A 14834-nucleotide genomic window follows, 5' to 3' on the forward strand; every position below is an offset into this window, starting at 1 on the left:
GCTGCTGCCCGCTCCGCTGCTGCCTGCTCTGCTGCTGCCCGCTCTGCTGCTGCCCGCTCCGCTGCTGCCCGCTCCGCTGCTGCTCGCTCCGCTGCTGCCCGCTCCGCTGCTGCCCTCTCCGCTGCTGCCCTCTCCGCTGCTGCCCGCTCCGCTGCTGCCCGCTCCACTGCTGCCCTCTCCACTGCTGCCCCGCTCCGCTGCTGCCCGCTCCGCTGCTGCCCGCTCCGCTGCTGCCCGCTCCGCTGCTGCCCGCTCCGCTGCTGCCCGCTCCGCTGCTGCCCGCTCCGCTGCTGCATGCTCTGCTGCTGCCCGCTCCGCTGCTGCCCGCTCCGCTGCTGCCCGCTCCACTGCTGCTGCCCACTCCGCTGCTGCCCACTCCGCTGCTGCCGGATCCGCTGCTGCCCGCTCCGCTGCTGCCCGCTCCGCTGCTGCCCGCTCCGCTGCTGCCCACTCCGCTGCTGCCCACTCCGCTGCTGCCGGATCCGCTGCTGCCCGCTCTACTGCTGCCCGCTCCACTGCGGCCCGCTCTACTGCTGCCCGCTCTGCTGCTGCCCGTTCTGCTGCCCGCTCTGCTGCTGCCCGCTCTGCTGCTGCCCGCTCTGCTGCTGCCCGCTCTGCTGCTGCCCGCTCTACTGCTGCCCGCTCTGCTGCTGCTCGCTCTGCTGCTGCCCGTTCTGCTGCTGCCCCCTCCGCTGCTGCCCGCTCTGCTGCTGCCCGCTCTACTGCTGCTCGCTCTACTGCTGCCCCCTCCGCTGCTGCCCGCTCCTCTGCTGCCCGCTCCTCTGCTGCCCGCTCCGCTGCTGCCCGCTCCTCTGCTGCCCGCTCCGCTGCTGCCCACTCTGCTGCCCACTCCTCTGCTGCCCGCTCTGCTGCTGCTCGCTCTGCTGCTGCCCGCTCCTCTGCTGCCCACTCCTCTGCTGCCCGCTCCGCTGCTGCCCGCTCCTCTGCTGCCCGCTCCGCTGCTGCCCGCTCCGCTGTTGCCCGCTCTGCTGCTGCCCGCTCTGCTGCCCGCTCTGCTGCTGCTCGCTCCGCTGCTGCCCGCTCCGCTGCCCGCTCCGCTGCTGCCCGCTCCGCTGCTGCCCGCTCCGCTGCTGCCCGCTCCGCTGCTGCCCGCTCCGCTGCTGCCCGCTCCGCTGCTGCCCGCTCCGCTGCTGCCCACTCCGCTGCTGCCCGTTCCTCTGCTGCCCATTCTGCTGCTGCCCGCTCCGCTGCTGCCCGCTCCGCTCTACTGCTGCCCGCTCTACTGCTGCCCGCTCCGCTGCTGCCCGCTCCGCTGCTGCTCGCTCCGCTGCTGCCCGCTCCGCTGCTGCCCGCTCCGCTGCTGCCCGCTCCGCTGCTGCTCGCTCCGCTGCTGCCCGCTCCGCTGCTGCCCGCTCCGCTGCTGCCCACTCCGCTGCTGCCCACTCCGCTGCTGCCCACTCTTCTGCTGCTGCTCGCTCCGCTGCTGCCCACTCCGCTGCTGCCCACTCTTCTGCTGCTGCTCGCTCCGCTGCTGCCCGCTCCTCTGCTGCCCGCTCCGCTGCTGCAGCTTCCCCCTCCTCGAGCAGCTCCGGCTCGTACAGCCGCCGGGCACCCCCAGGGCTGCGGCGTCCAGCAGGAAGGCCACCATTGCTGGTTGAATTCCAATATCCATTGTCTGCAGGGGCTGAAAGGCTGACATGTTAGCCTGGCGTGTACCCCCCCTGCTCGACCAGGTCCATCGGGCTACACAGTGACCCCGGCCTGCACCGCAGCCCCTGTCCCCGCATGTCCTGCACTCCCCCCCCCCCCCCCCCCCCCCCCCTCCCACATCCCAACACCCACACCCGGCCGTTCCCCTGGCAGCTTGCCCTCTGCGCCCATGGCCCCATCAGTGCCCAGCACCGTGAGCTCTGGCCATGGTGCCCATCCCAGCTGCCAGGGGTACTGGTGGCTGGCGCTACCCAAGCCAGTGTTCGGCTCCGCGGTCTCAGTCTACCTCCTGCAGGGGTTACTGCGGACGTTGCCCTTGGGTGGGCCGCATGCTGGCCTGCTGGTGGGTGGTGGCCGGGTGGGGTGGGGGGAGTTGGTGGGTGTTGGGGCATGGGCTGACACCCACATTTCCGGTGTCACTCTGCACAACCCCGGGCTATGGTGTGTGGTCAGGGGGTGTGCAGCAAGATGGCTGCCTGGCAGGCCGCGACAATGGTGGTCCGTGCTGGACATCCTGGTCCTGTGGGGTGGGGGGATACTGGCATGTCCGGCCAGTATCAGGTCTGGCACCTGAGGCATGATCAATTGGACAAAGACGATAGTTGAAACCAAATGAGGCTTTATTGCCATCAGACATGTGGCCTCCCACAGCAGCTGGTGAAATGGCTGCGAGCTGGAGGACACAGATTTATACCCTGCATCCTGGGCGGAGCCAGCAGGCGGGGACTAACGGCGAACCTGTAGTATAGGTCCTACCGTACATCACCTGATACAGGTGCAACAGTGGTTTACCACATTCACCCCCTGTTAAAAATTGAGTCCGGTGGATATACAACAATGAGTTAATAGTTACAGGATTTGAGCAAACTGATGTCCGGTGGACCGGTCAGAGGTTTAGCCGGTCCGGAGCCTTGATGTTCCTCTGGGAGCGACGCGGTGGTGTCGGCGATGTTGGTGCTGACCAATGGTGACTCCGGGAGCCGAAATCCTCGTCATCGTCGGGCGTGGGCAGGGGGGGGACGGATGGTCCTCGGGGGTGGGGGGGGGTGGTGCTGTTGGGAGCAACGGGGGAGGAGAGGGTGGCGGAGGGGAGGGTGACGCCGGGGGCGGAGGGTGGGTGGGCGTGGAACATGCTGGTGCCAGGTCCCTGAGGGAGATGGTATCCTGGTGGCTGTCGGGGAACGCCACGTAGGCGACTGGGGGTTTGGGTGGAGCAAGTGCACCCTCTCCACCAACGGGTCCGCCTTGTGGAGTCGGACGTGCTTACGGAGAAGCACGGTTCCCGGAGCTGTGAGCCAAGTTGGGAGCGATACCCCGGACGTGGACTTCCTGGGGATGGCAAAAAGACGTCCATGTGGTGTACTGTTAGTGGCAGTGCAAAGTAATGAGCAAATGGAATGTAGTGCATCAGGGAGGACCTCCTGCCAGCGGGAGGCCGGGAGATTTCTGGACCGCAGGGCCAGATGGACGGCCCTCCATACCGTCCCTTTCTCCCTTTCTACCTGTCCGTTTCCCCGGGGGTTGTAGCTCGTCGTTCTGCTGGAGGCGATACCCCCTGCTGAGCAGGAACTGACGCAGCTCATCACTCATGAAGGAGGATCCCCTGTCACTGTGGATGTAGGCGGGGAAACCGAACAGAGCGGGGAAAGCCTGTTGGGACTCAGCCGTCATGGGGAAATGAGTGGACTGTATGGGTGGGCGGGCATTGTCTGCATAGTTTGGGACACTCTGAGCGTAGTACGAAAAGAACCCCAGGCATTGTTTGAGGGCCTTGGGGCAGTGGGGGAGGGGGAGCGCCATGAGGGGGCGCATGCGGTCGGGATCGGGCCCCAGAACTCCGTTCTGGATCACGTAGCCGAGGATGGCTAAGCGGTTTGTGCTGAACACACACTTCTTCTTGTTGTAAGTGAGGTTTAGGAGAGTGGCGGTGCGGAGAAATTTAGCGAGGTTGGCGTCATGGTCCTGCTGATCATGGCCGCAGATGGTGACATTGTCTAGGTACGGAAAGGTGGCCCGCAACCCGTACCGGTCGACCATTCAGTCCATCTCCCTTTGGAAGACCGAGACTCCATTTGTGATGCCGAAGGGGACCCTAAGGAAGTGGTATAGGCGGCTGTCTGCCTCGAAGGCGGTGTGTGGCCGGTCCGATTTACGGATGGGGAGCTGGTGGTAGGTGGATTTCTGGTCAACCGTTGAGACGACCCGGTACTGTGCAATCTGGTTAACCATATCAGATATGCGTGGGAGGAGGTACGCGTCGAGCTGCGTGTACCTGTTGATGGTCTGGCTGTAGTCCACGACCATTCTGTGTTTCTCCCCGGTTTTCACCACTACCACTTGAGCTCTCCAGGGGCTGTTGCCGGCCTCGATGGTGCCTTCCCGAAGCAGCCGCTGGACCTCGGACCTGATGAAGGTCTTGTCCTGGGCGCTGTACCGCCTGCTCCTGGTGGCGACGGGTTTGCAATCCGGGGTTAGATTGGCAAAGAGGGAAGGTGGGTCGACCTTTAGGGTCACGAGGCCGCACACAAGAGGTGGTAAGGGTCCGCCGAATTTAAGGGTTAGGCTCTGGAGGTTGCACTGGAAATCCAGGCCGAGGATTAGTGCAGCGCAGAGGTTAGGGAGGATGTAGAGGCGGAAGCCGTTGAATTCTACGCCCTGGACCGTGAGCGTGACCGTACAGTACCCCCGGATCGCTAGACAATGGGATCCGGAGGCCAGGGAGATTTTTTGGTTGGCGGGGTGTACCGTGAGGGAGCAGCGCCTTACCGTATCCGGGTGTATGAAGCAGCTTTCGGTGCTCCCGGAGTCCAGCAGGCAAGAGGTCACATGTCCGTCGACTTTCACGCTGGGGATGCGTTGGTCAGGTTATGCGGACGATCTGGTCGATTGACATGGAGGCGAGTCTTGGTTGGTCGTCGGGTAATGGGGCGGCTGGTGAGCCCGGGTCCTGGAACGCTGGTGGTGCCCATGTGCTGAGGGGTGGACAAGATGGCGGCGCCCGAAGAGCTTGAGGGTTACAAAATGGCGGCGCCCATGGAACGCACGTGTTGCGCGGAGGGGAAGATGGTGGCGCCCACTGGCCGCACGTGTTCTGAGGGGGGGGGATGGACGCAAGTGAAATGTGGAACTTGTTCAAGGAACAGGTGCTACGTGTCCTTGATATGTATGTCCCTGTCAGGCAGGGAAGAGATGGTCGAGTGAGGGAACCATGGTTGACAAGAGAGGTTGAATGTCTTGTTAAGAGGAAAAAGGTGACTTATGTAAGGCTGAGGAAACGAGGTTCAGACAGGGCGTTGGAGGGATACAAGATAGGGAACTGAAGAAAGGGATTAGGAGAGCTAAGAGAGGGCATGAACAATCTTTGGTGGGTAGGATCAAGGAAAACCCCAAGGCCTTTTACACATATGTGAGAAATATGAGAATGACTAGAGCGAGGGTAGGTCCGATCAAGGACAGTAGCGGGAGATTGTGTATTGAGTCTGAAGAGATAGGAGAGGTCTTGAATGAGTACTTTTCTTCTGTATTTACAAATGAGAGGGGCGATATTGTTGGAGAGGACAGTGTGAAACAGATTGGTAAGCTCGAGGAAATACTTGTTAGGAAGGAAGATGTGTTGGGCATTTTGAAAAACTTGAGGATAGACAAGTCCCCCGGGCCTGACGGGATATATCCAAGGATTCTATGGGAAGCAAGAGATGAAATTGCAGAGCCGTTGGCAATGATCTTTTCGTCCTCACTGTCAACAGGGGTGGTACCAGGGGATTGGAGAGTGGCGAATGTCGTGCCCCTGTTCAAAAAAGGAACTAGGGATAACCCTGGGAATTACAGGCCAGTTAGTCTTACTTCGGTGGTAGGCAAAGTAATGGAAAGGGTACTGAAGGATAGGATTTCTGAGCATCTGGAAAGACACTGCTTGATTAGGGATAGTCAGCACGGATTTGTGAGGGGTAGGTCTTGCCTTACAAGTCTTATTGAATTCTTTGAGGAGGTGACCAAGCATGTGGATGAAGGTAAAGCAGTGGATGTAGTGGACATGGATTTTAGTAAGGCATTTGATAAGGTTCCCCATGGTAGGCTTATGCAGAAAGTAAGGAGGCATGGGATAGTGGGAAATTTGGCCAGTTGGATAACGAACTGGCTAACCGATAGAAGTCAGAGAGTGGTGGTGGATGGCAAATATTCAGCCTGGATCCCAGTTACCAGTGGCGTACCGCAGGGATCAGTTCTGGGTCCTCTGCTGTTTGTGATTTTCATTAATGACTTGGATGAGGGAGTTGAAGGGTGGGTCAGTAAATTTGCAGACGATACGAAGATTGGTGGAGTTGTGGATAGTAAGGAGGGCTGTTGTCGGCTGCAAAGAGACATAGATAGGATGCAGAGCTGGGCTGAGAAGTGGCAGATGGAGTTTAACCCTGAAAAGTGTGAGGTTGTCCATTTTGGAAGGACAAATATGAATGCGGAATACAGGGTTAACGGTAGAGTTCTTGGCAATGTGGAGGAGCAGAGAGATCTTGGGGTCTATGTTCATACATCTTTGAAAGTTGCCACTCAAGTGGATAGAGCTGTGAAGAAGGCCTATGGTGTGCTCGCGTTCATTAACAGAGGGATTGAATTTAAGAGCCGTGAGGTGATGATGCAGCTGTACAAAACTTTGGTAAGGCCACATTTGGAGTACTGTGTACAGTTCTGGTCGCCTCATTTTAGGAAGGATGTGGAAGCTCTGGAAAAGGTGCAAAGAAGATTTACCAGGATGTTGCCTGGAATGGAGAGTAGGTCTTACGAGGAAAGGTTGAGGGTGCTAGGCCTTTTCTCATTAGAGCGGAGAAGGATGAGGGGCGACTTGATAGAGGTTTATAAGATGATCAGGGGAATAGATAGAGTAGACAGTCAGAGACTTTTTCCCCGGGTGGAACAAACCATTACAAGGGGACATAAATTTAAGGTGAAAGATGGAAGATATAGGAGGGATATCAGAGGTAGGTTCTTTACCCAGAGAGTAGTGGGGGCATGGAATGCACTGCCTGTGGAAGTAGTTGAGTCGGAAACATTAGGGACCTTCAAGCAGCTATTGGATAGGTACATGGATTACATTAAAATGATATAGTGTAGATTTATTTGTTCTTAAGGGCAGCACGGTAGCATTGTGGATAGCACAATTGCTTCACAGCTCCATGGTCCCAGGTTCGATTCCAGCTTGGGTCATTGTCTGTGCGGAGTCTGCACGTCCTCCCCGTGTCTGCGTGGGTTTCCTCCGGGTGCTCCGGTTTCCTCCCACAGTCCAAAGATGTGCGGGTTAGGTGAATTGGCCAATGATAAATTGCCCTTAATGTCCAAATTGCCCTTGGTGTTGGGTGGAGGTGTTGAGTTTGGGTAGGGTGCTCTTTCCAAGAGCCGGTGCAGACTCAGGGGGCCGAATGGCCTCCTTCTGCAGTGTAAATTCAATGATAATCTCTGATTAATCTAGGACAAAGGTTCGGCACAACATCGTGGGCCGAAGGGCCTGTTCTGTGCTGTATTTTCTATGGAGGCGCCCATTGTCCGCGATCGAGGAGGGTGTGGGCGATAGCGGCTACTGAGCGGGCCTGGCACACCGCGGCGAAGTGGCCCTTCTTCCCGCAGGCTTTACAGAGGACAGCGCGGGCCGGGCAGCGTTGGCGGGGGTGCTTCTGTTGACCGCAAAAATAGCATCGGGGGCCCCCGGGGTTCGCTGGCTGGCGTGCAGCACAGGCGTATCGGGTGGGCAGCTCCCCCGCTGGGGTGGCTGTCTGTGGGGTCCACGAAGCGTAGGAGGGGTGGGCCGCACGGCTGGGGGTTTAGGACTGGATGTTGCGCAGGGCGACCGTCATGGGGAGCGCTAGTATTTTAGTCTCTGCGAGGTCGCGCGTGGCCCCTTCTAGGAGCCGCTGGTGTATGAGATCTGACCCAATTCCAGTCACAAACGCGTCCCGCATAAGGAGGTCTCAGTGTTCCGTGGCCGTGACGGCCTGACCGGCACAGTCCCCGACTAGTGGGAATAGGGCCCGCCATAAGTCTTCTGTGGACTCTTCTATGGACATTTAGAATACTGTGAGCAATTTTGGGCCCCACACCTCAGGAAGGACATACTGGCACTGGAGAGGGTCCAGCGGAGATTCACACGGATGACCCCAGGAATGGTAGGCCTAACATACGATGAACGTCTGAGGATCCTGGGATTATATTCATTGGAGTTTAGGAGGTTGAGGGGAGAACTAATAGAAACTTACAAGATAATGAATGGCTTAGATAGGGTGGATGTAGGGAAGTTGTTTCCATTAGCAGGGGAGACTAGGACCCGGGGGCACAGCCTTAGAATAAAAGGGAGTCACTTTAGAGATGAGGAGAAGTTTCTTCAGCCAGAGAGTGGTGAGTCTGTGGAATTCATTGCCACAGAGGGCGGTGGAGGCCGGGACGTTGAGTGTCTTTAAGACAGAAGTTGATAAATTCTTGATTTCTCGAGGAATTAAGGGCTATGGAGAGAGAGCGGGTAAATGGAGTTGAAATCAGCCATGATTGAATGGCGGAGTGGACTCGATGGGCCGAATGGCCTTACTTCCGCTCCTATGTCTTGTGGACTCACCAGGGAGTTGAGCGCGAGTGGCGAGCGCGTGCCTGGCGAAGAGCGTGTTCGTTTTCTGTGCGTAGTTGTCCTTGAGTCGAGTCCTGGCTTCGGCGGAGTTCGGAGCGTCCTGGATTAACGGAAAGACTTTGGAGCTCAGTCTGGGATATAAAATCTGAATCTTCTGAGCCTCTGGAACAGGGGTTGGTGCCGCGTTGATACACGCTTCGAAGCAAGCTAGCCAGTGCTGGAAGTCCTTTCTGGCGTCGCTTGAGTGCGGATCCAGCTGCAGGCGATCCGGTTTGATACGGGGGTCCATCCTTAGAAACTGACAGCAATAAATTGAGGCGCGATCAATTGGACAAAGACGATAGTTGAATCCAACTGAGGCTTTATTGCTCAAGATGTGTGGCCTCCCACAGCAGCTGGCGAAATGGCTGCTGGCTGGAGGACACGCATATTTATACGCTGCCTCCTGGGCGGAGCCAGCAGGCAGGGACTGCGAACCTGTAGTACAGGTCCTACCGTACAGCACCTAATACAGGTGCACTAGTGGTTTACCACAGCACCCCACGGTCATGTCTCTCCGTGTCTCACCTCCGCCATCTCCCTCAGCAGCCACGGCGACCGTTTCGCGATTATTGAAACGACAAATTAACCTCTCCATTGGGAATTCGGCCCATCGGAGGCGGAGCATCGCAGTGGTCCTGGAGAATACTGGATCCGGCCCGCTAATGATGTCCAAACAGCGTTTACTGGACGTGCGGAGTGGGACGCAGTGGCGCCGCTGTCGAGGTGCCGGAGAATTGTGATTTGGTGTCAGAACCGATTCTCCGCCCAACCGCCTTTCTCAATTCGGCCGACGGAGAACCCTGCCATTAAATATTCTGAACAATTAGACTTGGGCACATTATACAGTTTGCAGATGGTACAACACTTGGCAAAGTCGCAGATGGTGACAGTATAGAACAGTACAGCACAGAACAGGCCCTTCGGCCCTCGATGTTGTGCCGAGCATTGTCCGAAACCAAGATCAAGCTATCCCACTCCCTGTCATTCTGGTGTGCTCCATGTGCCTATCCAATAACCGCTTGAAAGTTCCTAAAGTGTCCGACTCCACTATCACAGCAGGCAGTCCATTCCACACCCTAACCCTCTCTGAGTAAAGAACCTACCTCGGACATCCCTCCTATATCTCCCACCCTGAACCTTATAGTTATGCCCCCTTGTAACAGCTACATCCACCCGAGGAAATAGTCTCTGAACGTCCACTCTATCTATCCCCCTCATCAACTTAGAAACCTCTATTAAGTTGCCTCTCATCCTCCTCCGCTCCAAAGAGAAAACCCCTAGCTCCCTCAACATTTCCTCATATGACCTCTGTAGCCACCTGGGTTGACCACTTCCCAACTTAAAATGGAGATCCGCAAAGACTGCAGGGAAACTCAGCCAACACAGGCAAAAACCAGCAGGTGCAAAGTCGCCTGTGTATGAGAACTTGCAGAAACCCAGACAGCGCTGAAGTTCCAGGTTTGTGGATGGTGAAATGGGCAGATGCAATGACAGGCAGAGTATTCAGCGTGTGACAGAGGTGCAGCTTAACACGACGGATATGGAAAAACAGAGTAACATTAAGAGAGGACAACTTGGAAAAGTGTGGATGAACAGACATGTTCGTACAAATTCCTTAAAGGTGCCAGGACAGGTTGATGAGGTGGTTTGAAAAGCTCACGGGTTTCTCCACTTGGAAAAGTTAACCAATTGAACAAAAACTGCAGTTTAATTTGTTGGTACACCCTTGAGAATACTTGAGACGAGCAGGAAACAACCTCATTGTTAAAGGAGGTGAATGAATCAACAGAAATGGTGTTTCCGAGAATTGGAAATCTCATAATGAAGTTGCTCATATTTTCTCCCTGTTTTAAGAGATTTGCATTTCCTGGTAATGTGGGGAAGTTGTTACATTTTGTATCTGCGTGTTTGAGATAACAATGACTTCAAAAAAGCTTCAGTAAACATTCACACTTTCACAGCTGGCAATGTTTGAGCATTTCAGGATGCCACAGATCAGACGCTGAAGTGCACTTTGGCAGAATTGATCTGTCGTTTTAGTCAAAGATAAATTGTTTGTGGCGAGTTTAGTAAACATTCAGGATTGGTTGGGCAACACTTGAGTGAAAACATAAAATAAGGGAAAGGCACAGTGATACAACATGATGGGCTAACTCCACCCTCAATGATTCCAACAGTAATTAACCCTTTGCAATCCTGGGAGAAGACATCATGTGGTGTTGGGCAGTTTTATGTTTGAATTGAGGAGATTTATTCACGACATTGGTTGTGTTTGGGGTGGTGTTCATTGTGAGCTAGGTCCCACAATAACATTGAGTGTTTAATGTGTTTGTTAAATGAGTTCAGGGACAGCTGGCAATGTTTGTAGAACAGCTAAGTTATTTGTACCCAAAAAATACATGTTCCTCACCACCAGCAGATTGGGGAGAAACAGGCAAATCGCACCAGCAACATTTTTTTTCAAGTGTTTAAAGAAAGGAGAAGATTAAGAATTAGACCTCCCTCGGGCTCAGTGATTACCTGCAGATAATGAGCTATTCCGCTAACAGTGGCCATACACACACACAAATGCTGTATCGACACCTCCCCACACCACTGTTACTCTCTCTCTCTCTGTTCTGTCTCTGTGGCTTTTCCTCTCTCTCTCTCTCTCTCTCTCTCGTTACGGCCAGTTTGATGTTTTAAGGCGGGATTTAGTCTTTTTGTTTCCTGCTCCGCCCCACAAACACAATCTGCTTCCAGCAAAGCCAGGAAGCAGAGAGAGAGAGAGAGAGAGTGTGAGAGGGGCAGAGAGAGATAGAGAGAGAGAGGGGCAGGGGCACAGGGAGGGGCAGAGAGAGAGAGGGGCAGGGGCGCAGAGAGAGAGAGAGGGGCAGAGAGAGAGAGAGAGAGAGGGGGAGAGAGAGATAGAGAGAGGGGCAGAGGCAGAGAGAGAGGGGGGCAGGGGCACAGGGAGGGGCAGAGAGAGAGAGTGTGAGAGGCAGAGAGAGAGGCAGAGAGAGAGAGAGTGTGAGAGGGGCAGAGAGAGAGGCAGAGAGAGAGAGAGTGTGAGAGGGGCAGAGAGAGGCAGAGGCAGAGAGAGACAGAGAGAGGGGCAGAGAGAGGGGCAGAGAGAGGCAGGGGCAGAGAGAGAGGCAGAGAGAGGCAGGGGCAGAGAGAGAGAGAGAGAGAGGGGCAGAGAGAGAGAGAGGGGCAGAGAGAGAGAGAGGGGCAGAGAGAGAGGAGCAGAGATAAGAGCAGACAAAGGGACAGGCACCTTTCCCAGAACCAGCACCAAGACCGCCTCAGGGACACTTCCAGATGCCGCAGTACAAATATCAGGGGGCACAAGTCAGCTGTCTGTTCAAATACATCCTGTTCAGCCTCAACATCATCTTCTGGGTAAGTGTGGGTGAGGGGGTGATTATGTCGGGGTGAGGGGGTGATTATGTCGGGGTGAGGGGGTGATTATGTCGGGGTGAGGGGGTGATTATGTCGGGGTGAGGGGGTGATTATGTCGGGGTGAGGGGGTGATTGTCGGGGTGAGGCGGTGATTATGTCGGGGGGTGAGGGGGTGATTATGTCGCGGTGAGGGGGTGATTATGTCGGGGTGAGGGGGTGATTATGTCGGGGTGAGGGGGTGATTATGTCGGGGTGAGGGGGTGATTATGTCGGGGTGAGGGGGTGATTATGTCGGGGTGAGGGGGTGATTATGTCGGGGTGAGGGGGTGATTATGTCGGGGTGAGGGGGTGATTATGTCGGGGTGAGGGGGTGATTGTCAGGGTGAGGGGGTGATTGTCAGGGTGAGGGGGTGATTGTCGGGGTGAGGGGGTGATTATGTCGGGGTGAGGGGGTGATTATGTCGGGGTGAGGGGGTGATTATGTCGGGGTGAGGGGGTGATTATGTCGGGGTGAGGGGGTGATTATGTCGGGGTGTGGGGGTGATTATGTTGGGGGTGAGGGGGTGATTATGTTGGGGGTGAGGGGGTGATTATGTTGGGGGTGAGGGGGTGATTATGTTGGGGGTGAGGGGGTGATTATGTCGGGGTGAGGGGGTGATTATGTCGGGGTGAGGGGGTGATTATGTCGGGGTGTGGGGGTGATTATGTCGGGGTGAGGGGGTGATTATGTCGGGGTGAGGGGGTGATTATGTCGGGGTGTGGGGGTGATTATGTCGGGGTGAGGGGGTGATTATGTCGGGGTGAGGGGGTGATTATGTCGGGGTGAGGGGGTGATTATGTTGGGGGTGAGGGGGTGATTATGTCGGGGTGAGGGGGTGATTATGTCGGGGTGTGGGGGTGATTATGTGGGGGTGTGGGGGTGATTATGTCGGGGTGTGGGGGTGATTATGTCGGGGTGTGGGGGTGATTATGTCGGGGTGTGGGGGTGATTATGTCGGGGTGAGGGGGTGATTATGTCGGGGTGTGGGGGTGATTATGTCGGGGTGAGGGGGTGATTATGTCGGGGTGAGGGGGAGATTATGTCGGGGTGAGGGGGTGATTATGTCGGGGTGAGGGGGTGATTATGTCGGGGTGAGGGGGTGATTGTGTCGGGGTGAGGGGGTGATTGTGTCGGGGTGAGGGGGTGATTATGTCGGGGTGAGGGGGTGATTATGTCGGGGTGAGGGGGTGATTATGTCGGGGTGAGGGGGTGATTGTGTCGGGGTGAGGGGGTGATTGTGTCGGGGTGAGGGGGTGATTGTGTCGGGGTGAGGGGGTGGGTTGTGGGGTGGGGCGGGTGGTGAGGATGGAGTGAGGGGTGGGGCAAGTGGTGGGGGTGGGGCGGGTGGAGCGGGTGGTGAGGGTGGGGCGAGTGGTGGGGGTGGGGCGGGTGGTCTTGGGGGTGGGGCGGGTGGTGGGGTGGGTTTTGGGGTATTTGGGAGGGCGGGGCTGACTGTAGGGTGGTGTGGGGAAGGGGTTGGTTGTGTGGTGTCTGTGGGAGTCGGGGGTATTTGTGACTGGGGGTGGGGTGGTAGTCGGGGGTATTTGCGACTGGGGGTGGGGTGGTAGTCGGGGGTATTTGTGACTGGGGGTGGGGTGGGAGTCGGGGGTATTTGTGACTGGGGGTGGGGTGGTAGTCGGGGGTATTTGTGATTGGGGGTGGGGTGGGAGTCGGGGGTATTTGACTGGGGGTGGGGTGGGAGTCGGGGGTATTTGTGACTGGGGGTGGGGTGGGAGTCGGGGGTATTTGACTGGGGGTGGGGTGGGAGTCGGGGGTATTTGTGACTGGGGGTGGGGTGGGAGTCGGGGGTATTTGTGATTGGGGGTGGGGTGGGAGTCGGGGGTATTTGTGACTGGGGGTGGGGTGGGAGTCGGGGGTATTTGTGACTGGGGGTGGGGTGGGAGTCGGGGGTATTTGACTGGGGGTGGGGTGGGAGTCGGGGGTATTTGTGACTGGGGGTGGGGTGGTAGTCGGGGGTATTTGTGATTGGGGGTGGGGTGGGAGTCGGGGGTATTTGACTGGGGGTGGGGTGGGAGTCGGGGGTATTTGTGACTGGGGGTGGGGTGGGAGTCGGGGGTATTTGTGATTGGGGGTGGGGTGGGAGTCGGGGGTATTTGTGACTGGGGGTGGGGTGGGAGTCGGGGGTATTTGACTGGGGGTGGGGTGGGAGTCGGGGGTATTTGTGACTGGGGGTGGGGTGGGAGTCGGGGGTATTTGACTGGGGGTGGGGTGGGAGTCGGGGGTATTTGTGACTGGGGGTGGGGTGGGAGTCGGGGGTATTTGTGACTGGGGGTGGGGTGGGAGTTGGGGGTATTTGACTGGGGGTGGGGTGGGAGTCGGGGGTATTTGACTGGGGGTGGGGTGGTAGTCGGGGGTATTTGGGGGTGGGGTGGTAGTCGGGGGTATTTGAGGGGTGACTGAGGGTGGGGGTATTTGTGGGAATGGGGCTTTGGTCTGACCTCTGTTAATGGAATTGTTGGGAACCCTTCCTGGTGCGATGCAGTTGTAGTTGGATGGCCAGAAAGCTGTGGTGAAGGTTCCACATGAAAAGCTGCCGTACAAACTGAAGACATTGTGTAATCATGAGTGATACTCTGACTGGGTTAACAGTGAAAAGGATGAGTGAGCAAATAGAGGTGGGGCTGGGTGAGGGGGCGAGGCGTTTCAAACTGTATGTTTCCCTTGGGTTTGCAAACTCGATTTACATGTGATACCAAGTGGCAGCAGTGTGGGGTCGGGTACTGGCTGAGGGTCCAGGAGTGACCCGGACAAGGAACTGAACTGCAGATTGGGCAGCATGATGACACTGTGGTTAGCACTGCTACCTCACAGCGCCAGGGTCCCAGGTTCAATTCCGGCTTGGGTCACTGTCTGTGCGGAGTCTGCACATCCTCCCTGTGTGTGCGTGGGTTTCCTCCGGGTGCTCCGGTTTCCTCCCACAGTCCAAAGACGTGCAGGTGAGGTGGATTGGCCGTGATCAATGTGTAGGGATAGAGTGTGGGATTCGGCCTAGGTAGACTGCTCTTTCGGAGGGTTGCTGCAGACTTGATGGGCCGAATGACCTCCTTGTGCACTGTAGGGATTCTATGATTC

The 14834-nt window shown here is 56.9% G+C and overlaps 1 protein-coding gene across 1 annotated transcript in view; it reads left to right on the top strand.

The window, feature by feature from the left end:
• Window positions 1-11279: 11279 nt before the first annotated feature.
• LOC140403697 (tetraspanin-5-like) overlaps window positions 11280-14834 on the top strand; it is a 112283-nt gene continuing 108728 nt past the window's right edge. Inside the window, exon 1 of the mRNA XM_072491880.1 lies at window positions 11280-11701. Coding sequence (XP_072347981.1) covers window positions 11621-11701 — 81 coding nt within the window. The 5' untranslated portion in view covers window positions 11280-11620. The remainder of the gene's footprint in view (window positions 11702-14834) is intronic.

The sequence above is a fragment of the Scyliorhinus torazame genome, chromosome 28 (assembly GCF_047496885.1).
Source record: "Scyliorhinus torazame isolate Kashiwa2021f chromosome 28, sScyTor2.1, whole genome shotgun sequence".
In the NCBI taxonomy this organism is placed as follows: domain Eukaryota; kingdom Metazoa; phylum Chordata; class Chondrichthyes; order Carcharhiniformes; family Scyliorhinidae; genus Scyliorhinus; species Scyliorhinus torazame.